Genomic DNA, 27,323 nt, shown 5'->3' on the forward strand with positions numbered 1-27,323 from the left:
AGGGAGCGGAGTCACACTATATGTTAAACATGTATATCCCTTCACAGAATTTTTATTTTTTTTTAAATGAAATTTATATACCACCCTTCCTCCCAGAAGGAGCCCAGGGCAGCAAGCAAAAATACTAAAAACACTCTGAAACATCTTAAAAAACTTTAAAACATATTAAAACAAAACATCTTTTAAAAATATTTTAAGAAACCACTTTAAAAACATCTTTAAAAAGCAATTCCAACACAGACACAGACTGGGATAAGTCTCTACTTAACAGAGATGGTACCTGTCTAATATTTAAGGGAAGGGAATTCCAAACAGTCGGTGCTACAGCACTAAAGTCCACTTCCTATGCTGTGCAGAATGGATCTCCTGATAAGATATTATCTGCAGGAGGCCCTCACCTGCAGAGCACAACGATTGATTGGGTATATAAGATCTTTCGAGTATTCTGGCACCAAGCTGTATAGGCCTTATAGGCCCCTTCCAGCTCTACTATTCTATGATTCTATGATAAGAAGAGCATGCTAGACCAGGCCTATGGCTAGCTAGTCCAGCATCCTGTTTTCACAGTGGCCAACCAGATGCCTATGGGAAGCCTGAAAGCAGGACCTAAGTACAACAACATTCTCCCCACTCATGGTTTCCAGCAACCGGCACTCAGAAGAATACTGCCTCCAATAGTAGAATATAGCTATCATGGCTAGTGGCCACTGATAACCTTATTATCCATGAATTTGTCTAATCCCTTTTAAAGCCATCCAAGTTGGTGGCCATTATTACATCTTCTGTGAGCAAATTCCATAGTTGTGCTGTGTGAAGAATTCTTTTGTCTGTCCTGAAGCGTCCATCGTTCAGCTTAGTTAGATATTCCTGAGTGATGAAAGAGGAAGAAAAACATTTTTCAATCCACTTTCTCCATGCATAATTTTATTCACCTCTAGCACATCTCTTTTCATTTGTCTTTTCTCTAAACTAAAAAGCTCAACCCTTCCTCATAGAAGAGTTGCTACATCCCTTTGATCATTCTGGTTGCACTTTTCTGATTCTTTTCCAGCTGTATAGTATCCTTTTTGAGATGAGGCCAGCAGAACTGTACACAGTATTCCAAGTGTGATTGTGCACTTATATTGGAAGTTTTATTTTCAATTCCTTTCTCAATGATTCCTAGCATGGATTTTTCCTTTTCCACGGCTGCCACGTACTGTGTCAACATCTTCATCAAGGTATCCACTATGACCCCAAGGTCTAATTCCTGGTCATTCTTCACCAGTTCAGGTCTCATGAGTGTATATGTGAAATTAAGATATTTTTGTCCCATGTGCATCACTTTGCACTCTGTTTAGAAAGATCTTTTGGAAGCTCTTCACAATTTCTTTTTGTTATAACTCCCCTGAACAATTTGATGTGACCAGAAAACTTGATCACCTCCAGGCTCACCCCCTAACTCTAAATAATTTATGAACAAATTAAAAAGTACAAGTCCCAGTACTGATCCTTAGGGGATGCCACTTTCTACATCCCTGCATTGGGAGAACTGTGCATTTATTCCTATCTGTTTCCTGTTTCTTATCCCATTACTGTTCCACAGGAGGACCTCCCTTCTTATTCCATGATGGCTAGGCTTACTCAGGAATCTTTGGCAAGGTACAACTATGTATGTATGCTTAGTATAAGGCTAGTTGCTGTTAAGATTTCAAATTGTCCCAAAGCGGCTAGATGATGATATATTATTATTATTATTATAGTTCTTTTCATTGTTTTACACCAGAGTCTCAAGGTGACTTACAATAAAAATAACCATTACACTTCAATAACAAATCAATTAAATGTAAGAAATATAAAAACAACACAAGAAGTTGAACCACTAAAAACAGTAACCACCACAGCATTCAGAACCACCTTCCACAGCGGTATAAACACAATCACGAGTAAAATTAATAAAACTAAAATAATACTCAAGAGCAATGGCAATAACATTGCTAAAAAACATTCAAAGGCCTGGTGCTGAGAAGGTGATAATGGAGGTGCCAACTGAGTCTGTTTGAAGAGAGCATTCCATAAGCAGGGAGCCCACCAATGGAAAGACCCACCTGTCATCACCTGTTGTACTTTTGCCAGAAGGGGCACTTGGAGATTGGCCTCTGTTTATATAAGCATAGTTTTAAAAGAATAATATGTAATTAACATAATGGACAAGAACATACCCTTACAAAACTGCCTCAGATACCCTATTAATGATAATTTTTTCTCTGATTAAGTATCACTTGGAGGAATTTTTCAAAAAGAAAGTATCCAGAGATATACTTTAAAAACACAATTAACGTTTTATAGGAAATTTAATCATGAACGTTTCAACAATTGGATTGGAAATCATTACAAGTTTTAAGGCAATTAAAGTAATGAATATTACTTTTCCAGCATTTCATATAACTGAAAAATAATATTTAATGGTGAATGATGTTGTTTAGCTCTAATGTCTATTAATTGCTTAATTTTTTATTGATCTTAAGGTTTGCTACATAAAGAACCCATGCTGGGTTTATTTGGCATGATATTTTGAAAATAATGCTAAGTTGGTTTATTTATTTTTATTTAATAGGCCAGATCCAGTATTATGGACAAAGGATGGTGGAGATTTACCAGATCCAGAAAGAATGGTTGTCACCGGTAGGGAGCTAAACATTAATGTCCTAAATAAAACGGACAATGGTACATATCGATGTGAAGCAGCAAATTCTATTGGACTAAACAGCGCAGAGTATGTTCTGATTATACATGGTGAGTACTTCCTTCTCTGTCGTTTAAATAATGGTGTGCATTGTTATGTGCTTTGATTTATTTGTTTTTATTTAGCATTATTTTTTACCCTACCTTTCTCCCAAAACAAAGTTGGCTGTGTATCATTAGTAGTGGCCTCATTTGCACATCCTGGTGAGCCAGAGTTTTTGGCTTCTTGTGGCTTACCTTGATGAACAGCGTGCTGGTGTATGAAGTTTGGGCCTTTATTTCTCCTGTTCATGCCTGGGGAAGAGCGAAACAGAAGTCACCAAGATGCCTGGATAAGCATGCTGCTTGTTCATAGTAAACCACAGTAAACCAGCAACCCTGGCTAATCACAAAAATATTGATTGTCTCCAGTGTTTCATTAAGTGTCAGTCTGCTGGCTGAGACCATATATCAGGAAATACATGTTTGATGGAAGTTGCTGTCACAAATCGAGTGAGTGACGGAAAAATGTCTAATTGTAAGCCCTGGATGAAATAAAATAGCTTTTTTTCTGACAATGAACTGAATGTAATTTTCATATTATTAGATTACTACCACCAAAGTTATTGAAAGGAACATTTCAGATGGGAACTACAAAAGTAACAGTATTATATGGTTGTCTGTTTATTATTTAACAAAATGTATATACCGCTTGATTGTAATGAAACCACAAAGTAGCTTACTAAAAAGTCCAAAATGTAATATTTTATAGATCATTCAGTGCTGTTTTCTAATCAAGCTGTTGGCTTCTTGTATTTGAAGGGATCCCTGTGACTATACCTGCAAAGGAGGGTGGGTGTGCTTTGCAATATCAAAAATATTGTGGTGATTCAAAGCAGAAGATCCCAAATTTTCTTTAGTTAGGGGCCTATCCCTAAATCTCATGAATTTCCAGAATGAGGTGGAATCTAGAAATACATAATGCTTCCCTCCATTTAGAAAGGGGAGGTTTGGGGGATAAGAAGCAACACTCACATGGCTGGCAATATTTCATCATAAATACTGAAATGTGTTAAATTCAGAAACACAGTGGCTCCAGTTACCGTAGCTCTAGTTAGGAAAGAACACTGTGTTGTATCTCATGCTAGTCATACATGGAGTAGACCAACTGAAACACCTTCCTAAATTTCCTTGTTTTAAAATCAAGCATCTTTGTTCAGAATTGCTTCATTTAAAAAGCAACATAAAGGTGACAAGTAAAAATGAAATAGCTGAGCAATATTAATTTAATTTAATTTTGTTTGTACTTCATATGGAGAATTTTCTTTTTTTCTATTTCTTTTGTGCAAGGTCACTAGCAGCATAGTTCACTAGGTGGTCATGTAACTTTTATGCAGTTATTCTACATTTACAATAAGTATTTCTCTTATCAACTTTTTAATTAGTCATTTTTGGCTTTGTTGTTGAACTATAATTTATCAAAACAACCCCATGGATTAATGCTGTTCATGCTGCTAGATAAATCCTGTGAAATTTATTATTAGTTTACCTAGGATTAGTGACACAGGTAAAGACTGGCTCATTAAAATTGTGAGAACTTACTCCTCAGGCTTACTTTTTTAAAAATGTAATAATAAAACAACATTCGTTTACCTCCTCCACCCACATTAAATGTAAATGTACTGCCTTCAAGCTGACTCCGACTTATGACAACCCTAGGAATAGGGTTTTCACGAGGCTGAGAGGCAGTGACTGGCCCAAGGTCACCCAGTGAGCTTCATGGCTATGTGGGGATTTGAACCCTGGTCTCCCAGGTCATAGTCCAACACCTTAACCACTACACCACCCACATTATGATCCTCAAATATTATGAAAGAAGTCCACTGTCATATGCTGGTAATATGTGTGAGATGTTTATTTTATTTTATTATTTGATTTATATCCGCCCTTCCTCCCAGCAGAAGTCCAGGGCAGCAAACAGAAACTCTAAAAACACTTTAAAACATCATAAAAAGACCTTAAAATACATTAAAACAAACATTAAATTAAAACTTTAAAACAAAACAACGTTAAAAACTTTTTAAAAAAAGATGTTAATCTGTTCCCTTTAGAAAGTTTTTTTTATTTAGTTGCAAAGTTTCTATACTGCTTTCCGATTAAAAAGAAAAAGAATATATAAAGTGGTGTACATACTAAGGCCCCCAAAACACCCTGAATAAATTAAAATAGTGGGGCAAAACATAAAGCCGCCACAACCAGCATAAATGTTAGAAAAATACAAAAAAAAATGCCAATTTCTGGTATTTCACCATACTCTATTTGACCACGAAGTAAAATTCACAAATGGATTTTAGAGATTAAGTGATGAGACTATGCAAACAGGAGCAGGCACGATACTCAATGGCTGCCGTTGCTAATAGCAAGGAATAAATTAAGTCTCCCTTTACTGTCTTTCATAAATCATAGGGGGAGAAGCCTGCAACCCAGGATCCACATGTGGCTCTGACCTCATTTGATGTGGCACCTGATACCCCTGAAACTACCCCATTCTTCCATCCCATCACAGTTTCTTCCTTCCTGTTCATTTCCTCCTGATTATTTCTGACTTTAAAAAAAAAACCCAAAAAAGAACACCATTCCAACCCTGTAGAGAATTTTAATCTGAGACAGCAATGGTGAAAATTAAAGAAATCTTTATTCCAGGCTCCACCCACCACTGGCATGCAGCCCCTGACCCTATTGATCTGATTATCCAGCTCAATGTGAGTCAGACATATTCTTCATTATCAAGTTTCTGTTTCTAAATTTGATTATTTGATTGTCTGTGCCTGCATATCTTTAATATTATCTAGCTGAAAGTTGACCTTACTGACATTTTTTATTACTATAATGGATACTGGAGGTTTACCCTAATTAAACTTCTGCAAATATAGATTTAGAACTGCAGAGGGTAATTGCAGAAATATGTATTTGAGTTCAATAGCACTGTAAGCCTTCTAAAATAAGATAATGTCAAATGTTCCCAGTTTTAAAAGTTTCACTGTTTAGCAATGTTTGATATCAAATGATTCTTCAGTGTAGTTTGATTAAAATGATAATCTTAGACAATTTCCTGTTCTTACTTTTGAGCAATGAGATTAGATACATAGCGTTATTAGGTGCACCAAGTGGGACAGAACTCCCCCCCTTTTCTGACTTTGCAGTTTGAAAATGGAAGAAAGGGTTATGCTATTTAATAGAGGGCATATATTTCCTTATCTTCATTTTGCACAAAAATTGTCTCTAGCGTTTAATATATTCTTCCAATGCAGAGTTAATAACTGCCATGGTTGGGTAAGGGAATTTATGATGGTCTTTTCCCCTTTGTGAGTTCAGTTTAAGAGGACCAAGCACAACAGAATGAAACTATATTTTGAAAGGAATTGCCAAGAACTTTTGTTGGGGTTAGGCAGAATTAGGGCTACACATCTTATCATTTTCCAGTTGGTCACATGATGGTGCATTAAAAAATGGAAATGGACTGCCTTCAAGTCCATTCCGACTTATGGCAACCCTATGAATAGGGTTTTCATGGTAACTGGTATTCAGAGGTGGTTCACCATTGCCTTCCTCTGAGGCTGAGAGGCAGGCCCAATGACACCCAGTGAGCTTCACGGCTTTGTGGGGATTCGAACCCTGGCCTCCCAGGTCGTAGTCCACCACACCACACTGGCTCTCGACAGTGCATTAGGGAAGCAAAATTTTCACAGATTTATCAGTTGTGTCTGGCTGATCTGACAAAGTTGGGTGAATGGGAGGGAGTATAACCTGAGTGAGAATGAAGTGGAGAAATCGATTAGAGTTTGATAAGCACTGTTTCTTTGGCTCACAATTTGGCTGAGAATTAGAGAGTGCAGTTGCTTCAGGTTGTTAGTTTCTGTTTGGATAAATGTGGTACTAAGAAGAAAAAACAGGAATACAATGGGTGGATTCTTCAAAAGGTGAACATGTACTGATAAAGGATGTTTATTGCATTAAAGCCCCTTATAAGTCTTCTACTTATAAACTGTTCTTCACAGAAACAATCTAGGGCAGTGGTTCCCAAACTTTTTTCCCCATGGACCACTTGAAAATTGCTGATGGCCTTGGCGGACCACTTAATGATTTTTCTACCTGTTATAGCAGTTGTAATGCACTGCGCTAGATGCTGTATGGTTTTTAATTGTACTTTTATTGCTTCTTTTTGTATCGCAATTTGCATTCCATAGAATTCAAATTGCAGTATAAGAAAATTCAATATAAGAAATAAAAAACACAGTTAAAATCAATATGAATATTTAATATGGACATGACACAGACCACTTGAATAAAACTCATGGACCATTGGTGGTCCATGGGCCACAGTTTGGGAACCTCTGAACTAAGACAATTTCAACTGCTGATTTTTAGCAAGAATTAGACTTTTGGCCAAAATATTTCCTTGATATATTTATTTGACCACATTTATTTGTTCAGCTTGGAGTGCTTCAGTTTGAGGGATACATTCCATCCCTACTGGTCATAGAAAGTAAAACTGAGTGTTATATAATTTCTTCACCAAAAAGAAACTTAAAATAATTTAGAATTTATCTTGAATTAATTTCAGCATTATTAGGACCCAAATTATAACATCTGGGTAGCTAACAATGTAAACAGCTATATATCCTTTGTGAAACACAAGCAACGAGCAAAACCAGGGGACACCCTATGTCTCTCTGTATTGGCTCTGCCTCTTGATTGCTTATAAAAATGTGAGTGTTGGGTTCTATTGATTCTCGTAAGTTTTGGTCTTCTGTACTGATAGAGTGTGTTGTAGAAGTGTAAGCCTTTTAGAAGGAAAATGAAAATTGTATTCATTTGTGATGCAAGTGTGTTGGGATTCATCTGGTTTCTACAACTTCTCCCCAGTGTGAATCTGAGAATATGGAGCAAGACCCCTCTCTTTCTCTCAAAATATGAAGGAAGTTTCAACAGAATCTGTCCTACATTTTATTCTTTAATTTGTGCTCTAATGTTTGCACACATTTTCCACATGACAATCTTCCTTATTTTCAATCACAGCAGTTTTTCTTCCTTCCAGCTTTCATTATCGAGTACTTTAGAGTTGCCTATCTATCTTTTATTCCCTTTCCTGTGAATACTTCTCTCAGTGGGACCCTATCTGCTAATTCCCTCAATTTCCAAATTTATCTTCAAAACTCAAGAGAGATTCAGACAGCTTTAGCACAAGCAGAGGCTTGACTTAAATGAAAATGTGTAGTTTATCATAGTTGGAGATTAAGAGTAAGCATAGTGTTTATTCATAATAATTATACAAACAAGATGAATGCTGTGATGCTTTAATTGGGACAGTCTAAAAATAAAAATATAGGAAAATCACTTTCTCCCAAAGTATATGAATATGGAGCAGTATTGTGTGATATTCTCTTACAGTGACTTAAATCAATACATCTATCAGCAGATAAACAGCAACCTAAGTATTTTAGAGCTCAGTCTATACAGTTCTATTCAGCCTAACTGAATTCAGTAGGGTTTTCTCCAAGATAGTAGGTATAGGATTTAGGGTTGCCGGGTCAGAAGCATCTGAAACCCTGAGATTTCAGAGATGGGCCCTAGTGATGTCAGGGGGGTGGGCCCGAGTGATGTCATGGGGTGGCATGTTACAGGGTGATGTTAAAGGGGTGGGCCCTAGTGATGTCATTAAGCATGATACATTTCTTTGATTGGAAATTAAGATAGAAATCTTAGCTAAAAGATGGAGCCTGGGTAGGGAATATTTAATCTAGACTATTTGCTTTTGGCAAGAAGATTTTAAGTGCCCTCAGGCCAGGCCAATCACCAGAAGGCCATAATAGGAAGAAAGGAGCCTAGTGTTGTAGATATGTTAGATGGGAGCACTCGGGAGTGGGCTGCAATAAACTCATTTTGACAGCCAACCCAATTCCAGGGAGTAATAATTGGCAGAGAGAAAACACACATGGTTTGGTCTACCTTCACAGGCAGCAACAATTGCAGCCACACTTCTAAATATGTGGATTATCTTTTACCACTATTGGGCAAGAAACAAACTGTCATGCAGCCAACAAGATGCATCATCAGTGGGTTGAGCTGAGTGCATGGAACCACAGTTGTTGCTTCTATGGATGAGGTTAAAGATAAGTGAAATGCAAATAGAAAAGAAAAACAAGATAGTGATGCTTTCCTAAATGTAATACCATGCCAACCACAACAAGATTCCTATGAGTAAGGCAGACAACTCAGCATCCCACAACCAGTCAGGATTCCTAACCAAGAACTAAAACTAAAAAAATCCTGGCAGCCAGTCAGCCAAGGTCACAGAAATCCCCATGCAGCACAACCAGTTTGTTTACTCAGAAGCAAGTCCCAATGTATTCAATCGGGCTTACTCAAACAGGGGAGTGTTCAGAGAACTGCAACCTCAGGTGATAACGAACTTGTTCTTTCAAGAAGCCTTTTAAGTTGAGACCTTACCCCAGTCTGTGTCGGAATTGCTTTTTAATATGTTTTTAAACCTTTCTTTTTTTTAAAACAAGATGTTTTTAAAGCTTTTTAAAAATGGTTTTAAAGATGTTTTATTTTAATATATTTTAAAGTCTGTTTTTATGATGTTTTAAAATGTTCTTAGTGCTTTTGTTTGCCGCCCTTCGCTCCTACTGGGAGGAAGGGCAGGATATAAATCAAATAATAAATAGATAAAACTTCACTCACCCAACCTAAAATTCAGAATCAAGCTACTTTAAGCTGTTTTGCAACTGTTTATAGTTGTTTTATGGTTACTGGATTTTAAAGGGATTTATTTCTTATTGTGAGCTGCCTTGGTTTCCAGCCTACCTCATGGGGTTGTTGAAAAGCCTCTGTATAACACACACACTGCAGATGTAAAAATACATACACCTGATATAATAGTTTATTGTCAAACCAGTTGGTCATTGCAGAACATTTTTTTAAAAATCAGTATTAGTTTCCTACGTAATAAATACTGATACCTAAGTAAACCCTGCCTAATTGCTTTAAAAAATAGGATTGGAGGGAGAGAGAAAGATTGACAACCCAAACACAATTCTTTGCTATGTTCACTCAAAAGTCCCATTAATTTACAGCACAATCCTAACCATGTCTACTCAAAAGTAACTCCTATTGAATTCAATGGGGTTTACTCCAGGTATGTGGGATTAGCATTGTAGCTTTACTCTCAGAAAAGTGATTATTGGATTAAAGCTTCATATTGGGCAGGTTTCCAAAACACTGCCCTCTTCAACATCCCAGGGTTTGACTCCTGCACACAAGAGAGGGGGAAAAAACTGAAATCTATCTACTCACTCAATTTATGAGATTTTCAGATAAACAGGAAAAAAACAACTATTGTCTGGTGTTGCAATGAGGTCTAGGCACTGCCTGGAGGTCAACAAATCACAACCCAGACTTCGCTTATTGGCTACAGTCCTGAAAGGGCAGGGTTAGAGCTAGGAGCTGATTTAACAGATTTGTTAAACATATTTAACAGTTGTGGGGGGGGGCTGATGTTTTAGTGTATATCTTGTGAACCAGACCCCCTAGCAATGTTTTTTTTAAAAAATTAAATTTGAGAGTCCTGAGATTAAGGTGACTCACTGGGAGATCTGGAGAGGACTGCCAAAAGCCGGAGTTTCCAGCCGAAAACCAGGCACCTGGAAACCCTAATAGGATTGCAGTCTTTTGGTGCAACACTAAGTTGTGATGTGGTGTGTGTGTGCAAAATGGTGGATCACCAGGTACATATGCAGTAAAGACCAGCTGGCCCTTGCCAACCAGGGAAGGAGGTGTAACTCACTGCATTTTTCCTGCATGTATCTCGGTATTTTCTAATCCCCCCCAAGTTGGCTCCAATTGGAAGAAACTAGTTTCACCAGTTCCATGTTGGTGTAGATGAGGAGCCCAATCCTGTGGCCTCCCCAGTGAATGATGGGGACTTTGATCCAATGGATAGGAACAGTGGGGAACCACCAAATATGCATACAGGCCAGGGAGAGGGGGAAGTCGTTCAGGTGCCAAACCAAACCAAAATGCAGGGTTGAAAAATTAATGATTTATTGTAGCCTAACACATTTCAGTTTAAGATACAACCCTTTATCAAGGACAATCTGCAAAAATGAATGAAGACAACATCAGAATAAAATTCATATAAACATTATAAGCTTACATGTATATTTCAGAATGAACCAGATTCAGAGTAACTCACAAAACAACACACTGCATTGTGCTGGCAGAGATACATTAGAAAACAACAGGAAGGGGACAACCAAAGAATGACATTATTAAAAGAAAACCCCATTTGTCTTGAGAAGGCTTAAACCTAATTCCTTGTAAATATGACAGGTAAAATTCAAAAGAGCATCTAACTCTGGTGAATGATGCAATAAAGGGACACCTTCATTCAAATACGTACTGTATAGCAAATCATTACAGGTGATTTCATTCTGTGGGTTCTTAAAGGCACATAATACTTATTCCAGTTACAGACAGAATTGGAAGTATACTTGTGAGTAAACTAACAAGATCCTGCAAAGAAGCCACCTAACAAAACAAAAGCAGAATAAGTTTGTCCTTTTGTTTTTGTTAGTAGTGGATGCTTCTAAGAATTATATACAGAAGCTTACTACAACAAAGGTGCCACTCCTAGGTCTTCATTCAGGCCAGTGGGGAATAAACTCTTTAACTGAAGTATCCAAAACAGCTCCCTTTTTAAATAAGATCTTATCGTTTGCACTATGCACTTTTTCTGCAGCCCCAAACACCAGTTTGCTGGTGTCTATGGGCCTGAAATTGGGCCTCTAGAGGAGAGCCCACTCTGTTGTTACGGATGTTGCTCAAGTGTTCACTGATGCATTTTAGAGGACTTTTTGTTTGTCCTGTGTAAAGTTTTTTACACTAAATTGCATAAGAACATTAACACCTACAGGTGTACTTGCAGAATCTGCAGTGGCTGCATAGGTGGTGTCCTGTGGGTACAGAGGCACCCCTTAGAACTGGCTGTTGGGGACCAGAGAGAAGGCTGCTGTTACTGTGAATGAGCTAATCCTTTAGATTCCTTATTCATTTGAATGTGAATAGAGTTTGTTTTCTACATTCTGGAATTACATCTAGCAGGTGCCAGTATTTCCTGAGAATGTTGCATACACTTTTGTAGATTTGATCATATGGTAGACTACAAACAAGTCTGTCTTCTGAGGGTTGGGCTCTGGGGACCAGAAGATCCAATCTACTTCTCTTAGTGGCCTTCTCTTTTGCCATTTCCAACACTGGCATTTGATATCCTCTATTGTGCAAGCGTGTGAACAGAATGGAAGCCTCACATTTGAAGTCCTTTGCTGATGAACAATTGTGTATGATCTGAAAAAAATGTCCTTATGGGAGATTGTAGTCTGGTGTACTGTGGATGGTGGCCATCAGATGCTAGATAAGAGTTCAATCAATGGGTTTCTTATACAATGACTTTTCCCTCTCCCTGGCCTGCGCCTTGGATCCAAGACCACCTTTATCTCACCCCTGGAATCCATCCCCTATGGAACTTAACTCTAGCTACAACCAGTGAAACAACCACAGGTGTAAGCAGAGTCCTCTGTAGTGCCCCTCCACTGGCAATCTTAACTCCCTCCATCCAATGGATCTGAGGGTTAGAATAGCTTTATCAGTCAATATCTGCTAACGTGAAATATCAATTTATGCTTCTTTCTCTACTATGAAGTAAACAAACCTGATCTTAAGGGCAATGTATGTGTTTTTAGTTAATAAAAATATAAAAGTAGCCAGCTGTTAAGCATATCTATGGCTGAAATCCTAATCCCTGGCTGGCAGCAGTGGGACTTGATGGTGCAGCGCAACCAGTGCTGTGTCTACAGCCCTGGGGTTCAGGAGAGGAAGGGGGAGACAGGAAATACAGCGATTCACTGCACCACCTCCCAGTCCGGAATGGGACTATTGCTATCATGTGAAAGTACCTAAATCTGCTGGATTGTGAACTGGCTAATTCCATCCCCATCCCTCCTCCAAGCACCCCATTTTGGAGATTTTGCTGGTTGCCACTGGCAGACATGCACCATTTGGATGGGTGCATTGTGACACTCCTCAGTGTCAGGGATTTCTCACCAACAGTGGATCCTCCCTGGCTGGTAAAGCCAAACAGGGGTAAATGGAGGGATACCTCTGCTCCACCGAAACCACCTCCAGAATAGCAGATTGGGGTTTTGGATTGCTTTGTAAACTGCTTTTGATGATTAAATATATATTTGTCTTACATGTTCTTAGCGCCCATTAGTACTAACAAATACTAATAACACACCTGAATGCAAGCTAAAATACACTTGAAGCAGAAAACAGTCCAAACAGTTGTGCCTTACAAAGCTCATACTTTGTTTCAAGCAGGGTTAACTACTGACCTTTCGAATTTTCCTATAGACATACAGTGAACATCTAAAATAATTTCTCCTTACTTAATTATACTCTGTTTCCAATCAATACTACTTTGTATAGTTAGGGTTCACCTGCAAGTTACTTTAGGTATAGTTTCAAAATGAAAATTTCTGGGGATGGTTACTTTATCCCAATTTGAGCAACTAAATGAGGGTCAAACCACACTTTATGTAGAGGTCTGTATAATTTTTCCTCAACTTATTATTTTCAGTCCTTGGAAGCTGTGGTTGAGAGTAGAGAAGCAGCACGTACTTGCTGGCTGGAAAGGCCGATGGAGAGAGACTATTGTGAGAGGAAGAATTATTAGCAGGGTTAAGCACCACTCTCACACATTTCTTTCCTCTGTTCCTGATTGCAGCCTTCAGTGGCTCTTTTTCATTTAACTAAAAGTTAAGGGGGGAGTTACATGGGGCTCTATGCAATTTTATATGTTGGCCATGAGCTCCCTACCCTTGATTTCCAGAGTTAGGAACTCTAAAAAGCTTTTAGATAAGTAAGAAGTAAGTGCCAGGAGTTTTCCACAACTGGAAAATTTTGGTTTAAGCATTTCCTCCAAATGAAGATATGAGACAAGGTAGTGGAAGGGTGAAGAAGTAGCACATAGTTACTCAGCTCATTTCCAGGTTTCTAAGCAATGGCTTATTAAATTGATATCATGACATATGAACTGGGACAATATGTGTGCTGTGGTGATGTCAGCTAAAATTGTGTTTTCATGGGGAATCAGGCATTTCCTGGCCAAAGCACAAAGAGTCATGCAGTCTCCATTCATTCATAGGCATTTATAGCTCCTCCTTCACCATGCAGTCCCAAGGCAGGTTACATATATCACAGTACAATGAAACCATGTTACATTTTCCACTCCCAAGACCTGTGCAAGTAAGGTGCATCTTGAGCTGAGGTTGAATAGAAAAGGCCCTCTCATGCACCACTGCACCACGAACTTCACATGGTGGTAGAACATGGCAGGCCCTTTTCTGTATGTCTCAACACCTGTACAGGTCTATATGGGAGGAGGTCCCCTTCAAATATTTGGGGACCAAGTTGTTTAATGCTTTTTACAGCAATGTAAGCATCTTGAGTTGGGCTCAGAAGCACACCAGTCACCAATGCAGGCTACCAGTATCAAATTGAATATGCTTGTAAACTTATTCTCAGTATGTGGAGAAATCAGCTTGTTGTCTCTCCAATTGATTTAATTAGTGACTGTGTTAAATCTCAAATTAAAAAACTATTTTTGCTGGATTAAAATACTTTAATGACAGACAATAAAATAAAGCCTTAATTTCAACATTCCTACATCCTGTTGAGTAAGCTTCCAATGTCTGCTTAACAATTGACTGAATTACTATAGTGGCATTTGCATTGCATTTCAGCAGCAGGTTGTTTTCAATTGCCTAAAACATAAATAAATAATGAAATTATTATATATTTTTGTGTCACTGGGGCATTGAATGTATGCAATATTTCCATCTCTGATGCACACTGTTGCCTCAGGTTTCTAATATTATTAGATTTTGCCTCTTCAGACATTGAAGTTCCACTTTCCTGGAGATTATGGGTTCTAATCTAGTAACTCACTCCAGAATCCATGTTTTTTCCTGCATTTGTATTCCAGGAATCTGTTTAAAGATATTTTTTTTATTAAAAAGACTTTTAAAAGAAAGTTTAAAAGTTTCTCCTCTTGATCTGTCTGACTTTCTGTAAGAACACAGTTGTGATCCTGTGCAGTTTGCCTGATTAAGGTAGAAACACACTCACTGTTCTGCCGGTTCCACTGCATCTCCACTGCTCTCTTCTGAAAACAGGGACACACAACACTAGTCAAACCCTACCCTTTTTTTACTGCAAAACCTGGTGGGAGCAGCTTGAGTATTGTTGTTGTTTAATTCAGCTTCAAAGACATTTTGCAACTGATCAGCAAATCAACCCATTCCCCCTCCAGGTGTGGCTAATGGAAACACTTTGCTCTGGCAACTAGTGTGTTCACAGCCTAGGAAAGACCCCTAGAAGGATTTTTTTTCCTTTGTCACTGAGAGGCCTTTATCTAGCTCGTTCATCCTTATCGTTGTTAGTGTATATGTAACCAGGGCCGGCTCCAGGAATGCCGGGGTCCTTGGGCATCAGCTTGCCCTGGCCCCCAGTGTGTGTGCACGCACGTACGCACGCACCCCCCTACCTGTCTGCTGTCTTTTACCATTGCCCTTAACGAAGATGGCAGCCGCTGTTTCCCTAAGGGGATGACACCTCCACTGCCATCTTTGTTGATGGCACGAGTGCATGCTGTGCACGCGCATCTCTGCCATCAACTAAGATGGCGGCAGGGGCTTCAGTACCTTAGGGAAACCTCGGTTGCCATCTTCATTAAGGGCAATGGTAAAAGACAGCAGACAGGTAGGTGGGGGCGTGGGGGCCGCAGATCGTGGAAGGGGAGCAGAGGGGCAGCTGAGGGGCCCCCTGTAGCTCCAGGGTCCGTCAGGCCACTGCCCCACCTAGCTGCCCCTTAGAACCAGCCCTGTATGTAACTGCTAAAAACTGGAGCTTTAACTGGTTTAAAAAATAATATTGCTGCTATTGCACAATGCTGAAATTGTGCAATCAGAGGAAGATTAAAAGAAAAATTAAAATTTGGGGTTATAGCAATTAATTTAGTATACATCTGATTTTTGTTTTTGAAGTGCACACTGAAAAATATGTTGGGTTGGATCCAAATTTCACCTTCTGCTTTCTGGGATCAGCAGAGGGATCCCAGTCTCAGAGGGGGATGCCACAAAGGGTCCTAGATAATTCAGCTGTTCATTTCCTTGTTTGAATGGTTCATTTTATGAAAATCCTTAGATACTTTAACAGAAACCTACCAAAAATAATTCATAATCAGTTTTAACAAAGTATAATCCATTTTGGCTCCATAGATGTGCTAATTTATAAGTATATCAAATAATGTATGAGAGCAGGTTGTAGAGCAGCTCTCACAGATGACTTGTATGAAATCTGATTTTCCCTATAAATTTGGCATTTGTGAGTGGGAAACTACAATCTTAGCCCTTCCTTTTGACCTAGTCCCTGCGGAAGTTGGAGTGCTTGAAATACAACTTTTTCAATATACCAGATTTGCACAAAAGAGTAGGGGGGGGAAAGTGTTGCTCCAAGCCAGACAAGGAATTGGAATTGCTTAAATGAAAGGCTGCTTCTTCCTTTCCTCCCCTTGTCCTTTCCCACCTCCTGGAGCTTCAAGGGCATTTTTTATTTTTAATATAGGTGCAAGAGCAATTCTGCACAAAAAAGCTGTTTTAAAAATAAAAATACCATGAAGGTGTTTTGAGCAACAATCAGATGCTGAACCAGAAGGGCAGGCTACATCCTTTTCTTTGGGCTGATGGAAATAAAATGGAAGTAGGAAGTGTGGCAATAGATGTCACCCAGTGAAACATCACTACACATGTAAAAAAGCTCACCCACACAAAGTGCTTCAGTGTGTCCACAATTGGGTAACATGCAATTTTGTATTAGATTTTATTGCTTTATTAGATTATATGTGGATTGGGAAAATCCAAATTTAGCTGGGGGGAAGAGTGCGAGCTGCAAGTTGGATTAGGAGGGCATCATGTGGATGTTGCAAACAAACAAAAAGAGTCTCAGGCAGTTTCAAATCCACATTGAACTCCAGTGTGGACAAGCCCATTTTCCCCAGTTCTAGCAGAGAAGTAATAGCAGAGATGATAGAGTCAAGCCCAAGAAGACCTGCTGCAGCCCTTCTCTCATCCCAGGTACTTTGAAGCTTTAATAGAGAGGCTGCAGAGCTGTGTCAGCTTTCATCAATCCAGGAAGTTTGTGGGATGGAAGGAAGGGAAAAGGAGGGAAAATACCACACTCCTCTTGAAAAACTGATTTTATTTCTAATAACTTCTTAATCTGATTAGTATAACATTTGTTTTAAAATCAGAGCCATAAATCCCTTATTTCGTTTTATATGCTTTTAAATCCGGGGTAATTATGCAATATGAAACACAGCATTTACTGGTTTAAGATACTGATATTGTTCACATTTTTTAAAAAAATGTCTATGCACTGGCACTAGACTCTTGTGTGCGCCTACACCCCTTTTGCTTTGAAATGTCCAGGAATAATTTCCTCACTTGTTCAGCAAGCTACAGAGAGAAAAAAGTATCCTGGGGAAAAAAATCACCCCCAAGGATTTTATGTTATTTTGTACACACGCACACACACACACACACACACACCGTCCCTCCCTCTATGGAAGTACTGTGGTGCCCAAGTAAGCTACTGCACTCCTGGATGAACCATCAAAGGATATTTGAGTGTTACAGGTCAATGAGCTACACAGTACTGTATAGAAAATGTGTGGGAAGAGCATCTGGAAATTGATTCATTTCAATTCTGAGTGAGGTCAAGCCCCGCATATTGCTTAGAGATGCTATTGTCCAACTGATGTATTCCTTTCCTGGTACATTTTTTAAATAAATGGCACAAGTGCAGAATTGCTTTAGCAGGCACCTGCAAATTCTGTTCACATTTTTATATATGGAGAAATTGAATGAGGGATGGGTGAGCAAATAGGGGAACAGCCATAAATTTGAATAATTGGATGTTGTCTTTTGATAGTTGTAACCCTAGTATTGGAAGCACACCAAGATATATAAAATAAATAGTATTCTCTTCAATAGATCTGTAGCTAAACAGGAAGGCACCTCTGCTTGTGCAAGAGACACATTCCACCAAGTTTTTCCCTGCAGTTGCAGCTCCAGCTCCCTCCACTGCACTGAATGATACTCTGAAGAAGAGGGGTCCCCAACCTCCAGGAATAGCAGAAGGCAAGAATTGCTGCAATGGAGAGGAGGGGATGGATTCATCCCATTCTGCAGGCATACCTCTGCTGACAGATTTGAGGATCAAGCCTGTTATCTCTATTAAACATTAACAACACCATACACCAGTATATATTTATTGCAATACAATGCTTCTAAAGAAAAAAAATGGATTGCAATAAGTAATACATTCTATTAAAACAACCACATCATCTCCCTTGTTGAATACATCTCATAATGCAATCTATTGGCAATAGTGACTATGATTAAATGGTTAGATTGCTTATCCTTTGAATAAAATTGCAGTTTTTGTGTACGGGCAGTTAATCACATTTTCTTAAATTATCTTTATGAGTTCTGTTTATTACTGCTGAGATAGTTCATGGAAACTATGAAATATGTTTATTGTAAAATTGTATGGCACACAGACTCACCACCATCACCTTCATACACCAAATGTGTAGGGGGTAAGCAAAACTCTCACTGTGGCGGGTCATGCCCCGAGACACCTTCTGGCCCTGCCTCATGTGGCTGCAGCCATTGGGCAGCATGGTCAGCAGGTACAGTCCTGCATTCCCCATCAAATATTTGGTGTTTGCATAAAGGGGGTGATACACTGCATGATTGTTGTTGCTGTTTTACTGGATTTATTAGGGAGCAGAATTTTTAAATGAGAGATACACATGTTTGATCTTATCTGTATTTCTTTCTTTAAAAAAAAAAACAGGAAGCTTTCTAGGATACCAGAAATACATAAATTGGTGAGATTCTTTTCTAATGCACTCTTCTAAAGTTACAGAGTTCTGGGGGGGAAAGATTAATAGCCTCTCTTCAGTTCTGATTTTCTTCCTGTTTTCTACCTGAGTTTGAAAATAAGTAAATAAAGTGGGTTATCCAACATTCATTCTGAATTTTCACAAATTTGTGGGTAGGTTAGACAGTGGCTGCTATTTATTGATTCTGCTCCTGGCATTTTTCTTGAAGCTGTTGTGCAGTGAAGATCATGTCTACTGTCCCCCTGGAAGGGCGGAAACCATTTTGGGATTTGGGGAGGACATGTTCTGAGGTAGGTAGGAGACGATTTGCACGGATCCTTGCAAGGATTTTACCTGCAGTAGCAAGAAGAAAGATGGCTTGATAGTTCTCACAGTATGTTCTATCACCCTTCTTTAAAAGGGTGATAATTATGCCATCTTCTGGGATCTCCTCCCTCATCCAGATTTTTTTCAATGAGCTTTTGAAGTTGTTATAAGTTCAGGCCCGCCTTCTTTAAAGACTTCAGCAGGAAACCCATCAGGTCCACTAGCTTTGTTATTCTTCATTTGATTAATGGCTTTACTGACTTCATCTAAATTAGGGGATACTGCAAGCTCATCTCTAGTTTGTTGTTGTGGAATTTGCAAGACAACCTCACCAGCCACGATAGAGTTACGATTAAGGAGGTCATGGTAATGCTATTTCCAACGCAGCGCAATAGACTCTTTATCCTTAAGAAGTTTGGTACCATCCATTGAATGTAAGGGATATGTACCATAATTTGTTGGTCCATAGATGGCCTTTCTGACATTAAAAAAAACCCGTCCATCATGAGCATCTGCAAAGTGCTGGATTTCTTGAGCTTTCTTTGTCCACCTGGTGTTCTTAAGTTCTCTAGTTCTTCTTTGAACCTCAGCCTTTGCACTGGCATAGATGTTTTTCTTAGCAGCACAGTTAATGTCTTCCTGCCATATCTGGAAGGCTTTCCTTTTCTTGTCGATGATATGTTCAATCTCATATCATTCTCATCAAACCAATCCTGATGTTTCTTAGTTTGGTATCCAGTAGTTTGTTTACATGCTGCAGTAATGGAAGTCTTCAGTTTAATCCAGTGTTCCTCAACATTTTCAGGGAGTTCTGTAGGTAGATGTTTCTTGAGAGTAGTTTGAAAGCAAGCTCTCTTAATAGGATCTTGAAGGGCGTGGATGTTCATTTTATGCCTTGGTTTTCTTCCTTGGAGCCTACCTTGAGGAACAATATTAATGGCCATAGTGGATCAACTTAATCGGTGATCTGTCCAGCAGTCATCAGCACTCGTCTTGGCCCTAGTGAGGAGTACATCACAATGATCTCTGGCACGGACAATTACGTAATCCAGGAGATGCCAGTATTTCAACCGAGGGTGCTTCCATGATGTTTTAAATGTATTTTTCTGGAGAAAGAGTGTGTTTGTAATAAGAAGATTATGCTCTGCACATTTAGTCAGAAGTAGAATTCCATTTAGGTTGCTATTGCCAACTCCTTTCCCAATGGTTTCTGACCATAAATTGAAATCATGCCCAACTCTTGCATTGAAATCGCCCAGGAGGATAATTTTATTCTCCTTAGGTATCTCTGATAAGATGGTGTCCAGCTGGGTATAATTTTTTTCCTTGGTGTCTTCATCAGCATGTAATGTTGGTGCATAAGCACTTAGAATAGTTGCCTGATGGATTTTGGCGAGTTTTTTTTTCAATTAATTTTTATTCAAATTTTCAAAACCAAAACAATACAAAAAGAAAAAACACAAATCAATAACTAATACAATAAAAAAAGAAAAAATATATAAAAATATTGACTTCCGATTTGTCGTAGTTCAGCTATAACTCTATAATATATAACAAGCCTGTCTCTTAATAGATTATAAAATCACCTTCCTCCAGCGGTTATCTTAATTGGTTTCAAATCTCATTAACATCATATCATTTTATTCTTCCACAAAAAGTCAAAGAGAAGTTTCCAATCCTTGAGATATATGTCCATCAATTTTTTTTCTAGATAAACATGTCAATTAATCCAACTCATCAAGTCTACTAAGTCCAGTAATTTCAAATCGCTCTTCTTCCATTATCCGTATTGGTTCCATCTTCCATCTTCCATCTTTACGCACCCAATAATCTTGCTGTCATAGTCATATAATAAGAGTCTGATAGGAATTTCCTTTATCACAGATATTTTCTTGCCATCAATTCCGAACGTATCACTGAAGTATTGTTGCAAAGCCGCATCTCTGCTCCTCTTTTTTACATGATACACTACAACATCTCTTGAAGATTTTTCCATTGACACAAAACAGGGATTAATTCTGTTAACTTTCTCCATTTCAAGTTCCATCAAATCCTTCCAGTCCAGGAATTTTTTTGAACCGATAATATCTTTATCTCCAATCTCTTCAATTCCTTCAGAGACAGCGCTGAGTTCCAAACCGTAATATTTGTCTCCAGGATCCATCACAGCCAGGAAATCCAAATCTTTTTCCATGTCCATATTTAATCCAATCTCCATAGTTTGAACCTTGCCTTTAATTTCTCTTTCATCCTTTTTTGGTTTTCCAGATCTATCTTTATTCTCCTTTCTCATAGAATCCTGAATTTCTTTCAGCTCCTGTCTCATTTTATCAAATTCAATTCTCAACGCTTGACTATTATTTCTCAGTTCTTGTTTTATTGACTTAATCCCATTCATTATTTTCTGAAACATGTCTAAAGATAAAGTCCCTTCTTGTACATCCATGATCTTCTTAATTGTCATTCTTAAAGCCAAACTCCTTCAATTTTCAATGTCCCAAGCAAAGAGCAGTTTATTTCTTTATCCAGTTACAAAGGAGTTAATCTTTCAAACCAACTGGCGTCACACTCTAGACAGCCCTTATCTCTTATATGCCCAGAAGTGCAAAAACAGCTTTAGTTCACAGCGTCCAAATAACTAGTAGCAGAAAGAATGAGCAGATTCGTCAAAAAAAAAGTAGATCAGAAAAAATAGTCCCAGACATATATTACACAAAAGTCTTATAAATCAAAAAGATTTTTCTTTTCTCTTCCAATCAGAAACCCCTCATCCATTGTAATCTTTATAATGCTATTTTCCATGCCAGCTTTTTGCAATAAAAAAAATATAGGCTATTTTTATTTTCTTCCCCCTTAGTTCCGTGAGTAAAAGAGAAGGAACGTTTTGACTCACCCAGGTTTTCTTAATTGCTGGTTCTTTGACAAATCTCTTTAGCTGTATAGATAAGAAAGTAATAAGCATAGACAGGAGAATGCTTGCCTGTTAGTCAGTTTTTCTTTGAAAAAAAAACGGGTCACTTATTCAGCTGAGCTAGCTAGAAATCCTCGCTCCATCCGAGCTGCTGGAAGACCTTCTTTCACAGACAATTCTGACGAATTCCAGTCTCCAACAATCACAACAAAGCTGTGTGGGAAATCTCACATTTCTTCCTTATCCGGAATAAATTATCCCCAGTCAAAAAAGACCCTTCTGACTGGATTTAAAACTGAAAAAGTTTCATCCAAGACGGGAGCCCGTCTCAGAGGCTGCACAGGCGGAGGGATCCTCCTGGGAAGTCCCGGATTTTGGCGAGTTTTAACTGGAGAGCTGAGAGTTGTTCATTAACGCCAGTAGGAACGTTTGACAAGATCTTCACACTCTTATTTTTAATAGCAAAGCCTACTCCATGTATTTGTCATTCTTGTTCAGGCAGTCCTTTCCAGAAGAAGGTGTAACCTCCTTTTTCTTCCTTCAGTTGTCCTCCTCCTGCTCTTCAAGTTTCTTGGAGTGCTGCTATGTCAATAGTAAAACGTCTCAACTCCCTCGCAATGATCCCGCAGGGGTCAGTTTTGTCCCCCCTGCTTTTTAATATCTACATGAAGCCGTTGGGAGAGGTCATCAGGAGTTTTGGAGTGCGTTGTCATCAGTATGCTGATGACACGCAGCTCTACTTCTCCTTTTCATCTTCTTCAGGTGAGGCTGTCGATTTGCTGAACCGTTGCCTGGCCTTGACAATGGACTGGATGAGAGTTAACAAACTGAAGCTCAATCCAGACAAGACTGAGATGCTGTTGGTGGACGGGTTCTCTGATCGGATGGTGGATATATACCCTGTCCTGGACGGGGTTACACTCCCCCTAAAGGACCGGGTTCGTAGTCTGGGAGTCTTTTTAGACTCTTCCCTCTCACTTGAGGCTCAGGTAGCCTCGGTGGTTAGGAATGCGTTTTACCAACTTCGGTTGGTAGCCCAGCTACGTCCCTATTTGAGTAAAGAGGACCTTACATCAGTGGTACATGCTCTGGTAACCTCACGTTTGGATTACTGTAATGTCCTTTACGTAGGGCTACCTTTGAAGACAGTTCGGAAGCTACAACTAGTGCAAAATGCGGCGGCCAGATTGCTGACAAGGACCAAGCGGTCCGAGCATATAACACCTGTTCTGGCCAGCTTGCACTGGTTGCCAATATGTTTCCGGGCTAGATTCAAAGTGTTGGTATTAACCTATAAAGCCTTATACGGTGCGGGACCACGATACCTTGCGGAACGCCTCTTCCGATATGAACCGGCCCGTGCACTGCGTTCTGCTACGAAGGCCCTCCTCCGGGTTCCAACTCACGGGGAGGCCCGGAGGGTGATGACAAGATCTAGGGCCTTCTCAGTGGTGGCCCCCGAACTATGGAACAGTCTCCCTGAGGAAGTACGCCTGGCGCCGACTCTGCTCTCCTTCCGGCGCCAGGTCAAAACCTTCCTATTCTCTGAAGCATTTTAAGTTACACTGATTTAATTTTAAAAATGTTTATTGTATTGGATTGTTGATTGTATTTTAGTATTATTTTGTTATTCATTGTATTTTTATGCTATTTTATGTTCACCGCCCAGAGAGCTATTGCTAGTCGGGCGGTATATAAATTTAATAAATAAATAAATAAATAAATAAATAAATGATGGCAGTCCTGCATTCAGGACATTCACTATCTGTATTGTCCAGCAATGTCCGTATATTCCACGTTCCAAAGTTCAATTGCCTTTTGCGACCACTAAGTGGTGACCCCACTGGACATGGTAATCCAGTCAGGGAGAAAGATGAGGCAAACTATGTTTGGGCACCTTTTCTACCCTCCTCCCCATACGGGGTGAGCAGAGTTGATCCTGAATAGGACTGCTCAGTCGTGGATATAACTGCTGAACTAATCAACTGCCTCCTTGAGCCAGGACAACTGAGTCTGTATCCATCACCCATGTGTTGGTCCATGACTAGAGGCTTCTGGGTTTCACAGCCCTGCCCCTGTTGCCATTTGCCGATCACCATTGGACTTTTGTTTTGTTTTGTTTTGGTTGGAAGACGCCTGTGCATGAATTTGTTTTAGGTGGGGAGATCGGCGCACAAAGATCAACACATAGTCTTGGCAGGAAAAGGCTTTTACCCAATGGCATGGACACCACGATGATTGGAAGTATTTTATCTGCTGCAGCCTTCATCCGCCTTCACAGCCATAGTAACATACACACTGTTATCCTCTGCCTGTTCTGCACTTGAGAACATTATTGGATCGTTTTTTGTCTGGTTCCTCTCCCTTGACCTTACCGCCATGGGTGACCCTGCTGGGAGTACATGACTCCCGACGGCATCACTGATAGGGTTCACTGGAATATGCAAGTCCACTCACCACTACAAGGTGACGATCCAGCGAGTAGGTCTGTGACTATGCAGCTTTACTGTCATAGACAGATATAGGAGAGAGAGAGAAGTGGCTTCTTTGAATCTGAGATAGTTTTGTGTGTAGTTTGTGCTAGGACCAGAGCTCTACAATGTGTTGTCCTGGTTGAAAACAGAGAGTATCATAGAATTGTAGAGTTGGAAGGGGCCTATAAGGCCTTTGAGTCTAACCCTCTGCTCAATGCAGAAATCCAACTAAAAGCACACCCTACAGTTGCCTGTCCAGCTGCCTCTTGAATGCCTCCAGTGTTGGATATTTAACAGAGTACATTTATAAGGCAATGATATTCTGCGGTGACCAGTGTTTTTTCTCTTCTCTTTTCTATGATCTCTACCATATCCATTAACAAAATTAATTATCTTCTGTATAGAAATGATGCATAAGTCATTTTTTTAAAAAAAAATGTTCCTACATTAACAGTATTGACTAACGTCAACTCTGTTTAATAGTGATGGCAGTTGAACTTCAGGCACTGTTGCAGTTTGTCCTTGTGATTAATGTGGCAACATTATCATTTTTAAAAGTCTGCCTTAATTTTGTTGGCCAGGGAATATCAATTATTGAAGAACAGATGCAAGCATCAGTATACTATGGATGAAAGCATGCATTTATATTAGGGCTGCCAAGCCAGAAGCATTCCAAACCTTGAGATTTCAGGGGCAGGCCCTAGTGATGACACACGGGCAGGCCCTAGTGATGTCATGGGAAAGGCCTTAGTGATGTCATTAAGCATGATACATTAAGCATCAACCACAGTTGCTTGGAGAGTAGCAAAAAGCACCTGAGTGAGCTTTGTATGTTTGAATCCTTGATAAATATTACACCTTCCTTGGAATTAGTCACAGAGACTTTTAAGCTTCAAAATAAGAAAGAACTACTTTATTCTGGAAGTACATACTTGATAGGAAAGAGTTCTATATCTAGCTAACTTGCTGAAGTTTAGGCTCACAGCGACCCTTTCCCTCTGCAAGGGTGGGGGACCTATTAAATTGGTCCGCCCCCGGAGACTAATGGATCCTGAGGGTTTCCAAAGGGCTCTGGGGGATTTCCCGACTGAGAAGACTGGCGCTCCTGTCGAAGCCCTGGTCGGATTGTGGAATACGGAGATGACCCGGGCGGTTGACACGATCGCTCCCATGCACCCCCTCCTATGTAGAGCTCATACAGCTCCATGGTATACCGTGGAGCTGAGAGTGATGAAGCAAGAGAGGAGGAGGCTTGAGTGCAGATGGAGGCGAACTCCTGACGAATGCAATTATGCCTTGGTGAGTGCCTCTTCTAAGCGGTATATAGTAGCAGTGAGGGCAGCAAAAAAGAGATATTTTGCTGTCAGTATTAAGGCATCACTCTCCCGCCCGGCGGAGCTCTTTAAAATCGTACGAGGGCTTTTACATTCTGGCCCTCGGGATTCATCTGTAGCCCGCTGTGATGAGTTCGTGAGGCACTTCCAGGATAAGATCGCATGCATTCGCCGGGACTTAGACTCCAATATTATGGCAGTGGGATCTAATGAAGCATCCAGAACACGGTCTTGTCCTTGTTTATTGGATGAGTTTCAGTCTGTACAGCTTGAGGATGTTGACAAGATCCTTGGACTGGTGCGGGCGACCACATCTGTGCTAGACCCTTGCCCCTCTTGGCTGGTGAAAGCTGGCAGGACCGGAACCGCTGGCTGGGCCAAGGAGATAATAAATGCCTCTCTGAGAGAGGGAGTGGTCCCTGACTGCCTAAAAGAGGCAGTTGTGAGACTGCTCCTGAAGAAACCCTCTTTGGACCCAGATAACCTGAACAACTCTAAACCTGTGGCGAATGTTCCGTTCCTGGGCAAGGTGCTAGAACGGGTGGTTGCCGGCCAGCTCCAGGGGCTCTTGGATGACACTGATTATCTTGATCCATTTCAATCCGGTTTCAGGCCCGGTTTTGGCACCGAAACACCTTGGTCGCCCTGTATGATGACCTTTGTCGGGAGAGGGACAGGGGGAGTGTGACTCTGTTGATTCTCCTTGATCTCTCAGCTGCTTTTGATACCATCGACCATGGTATCCTTCTGGGAAGACTCACGGAGTTGGGAGTTGGGGGTACTGCTTGGCAGTGGCTCCGCTCCTACTTGGTGGGTCACCACCAGAAGGTAGTGCTTGGGGAACATTGCTTGATGCCCTGGACTCTCCATTGTGGAGTCCCGCAGGGATCGGTACTGTCCCCCATGCTTTTCAACATCTACATGAAGCCGCTGGGTGCGGTCATCAGGAGTTTTGGGTGCGTTGCCATCAGTACGCTGATGACACGCAGCTCTATTTCTCCTTTTCATCCTCTTCAGGTGAGACTGTTAACGTGCTAAACCGCTGTCTGGCTGCGATAATGGACTGGATGGGAGCTAACAGACTGAAGCTCAATCCAGACAAGACCAAGACGCTGTTGGTGAGTGCCTTCTCTGCCCAGATGGAGGATGTTCATCCTGTTCTTGATGGGGTTACACTCCCCTTGAAGGAACAGGTGCGTAGCTTGGGGGTTCGTTTTGATCCTTCCTTGTCACTTGAGGCCCAGGTGGCCTCGGTGGCACAGAATGCTTTTTATAAATTAAAATTAAATTAAATTATTAAATTATATAAATTAAATTAAATAAATAAATTAAATAAATAAATAACTAGCAAAGTTGGAGATGCAAACACTAACCCAATAATTTGCCCTCATCCAGTGAGGAGAGAGACAGACAAAGAGATTCCCATCTCTCTCTCTCTCTCTCTCTCTCTCTCTCTCTCTCTCTCAAGAGAACGAAGAAGAAGCCGGAAGATGTGGTCAGCATCC

The 27,323-nt window shown here is 40.0% G+C and overlaps 1 protein-coding gene across 4 annotated transcripts in view; it reads left to right on the forward strand.

The window, feature by feature from the left end:
* CADM2 (cell adhesion molecule 2) overlaps nucleotides 1–27,323 on the forward strand; it is an 844,740-nt gene that overhangs the window by 721,041 nt on the left and 96,376 nt on the right. For all 4 annotated transcript variants that reach the window (XM_061627959.1, XM_061627960.1, XM_061627961.1 and 1 more), the window contains one exon: nucleotides 2,597–2,775. In XM_061627959.1, the coding sequence (XP_061483943.1) occupies nucleotides 2,597–2,775 (179 nt within the window). The remainder of the gene's footprint in view (nucleotides 1–2,596; nucleotides 2,776–27,323) is intronic.

The sequence above is a fragment of the Rhineura floridana genome, chromosome 5 (genome assembly GCF_030035675.1).
Source record: "Rhineura floridana isolate rRhiFlo1 chromosome 5, rRhiFlo1.hap2, whole genome shotgun sequence".
Classification (NCBI taxonomy): domain Eukaryota; kingdom Metazoa; phylum Chordata; class Lepidosauria; order Squamata; family Rhineuridae; genus Rhineura; species Rhineura floridana.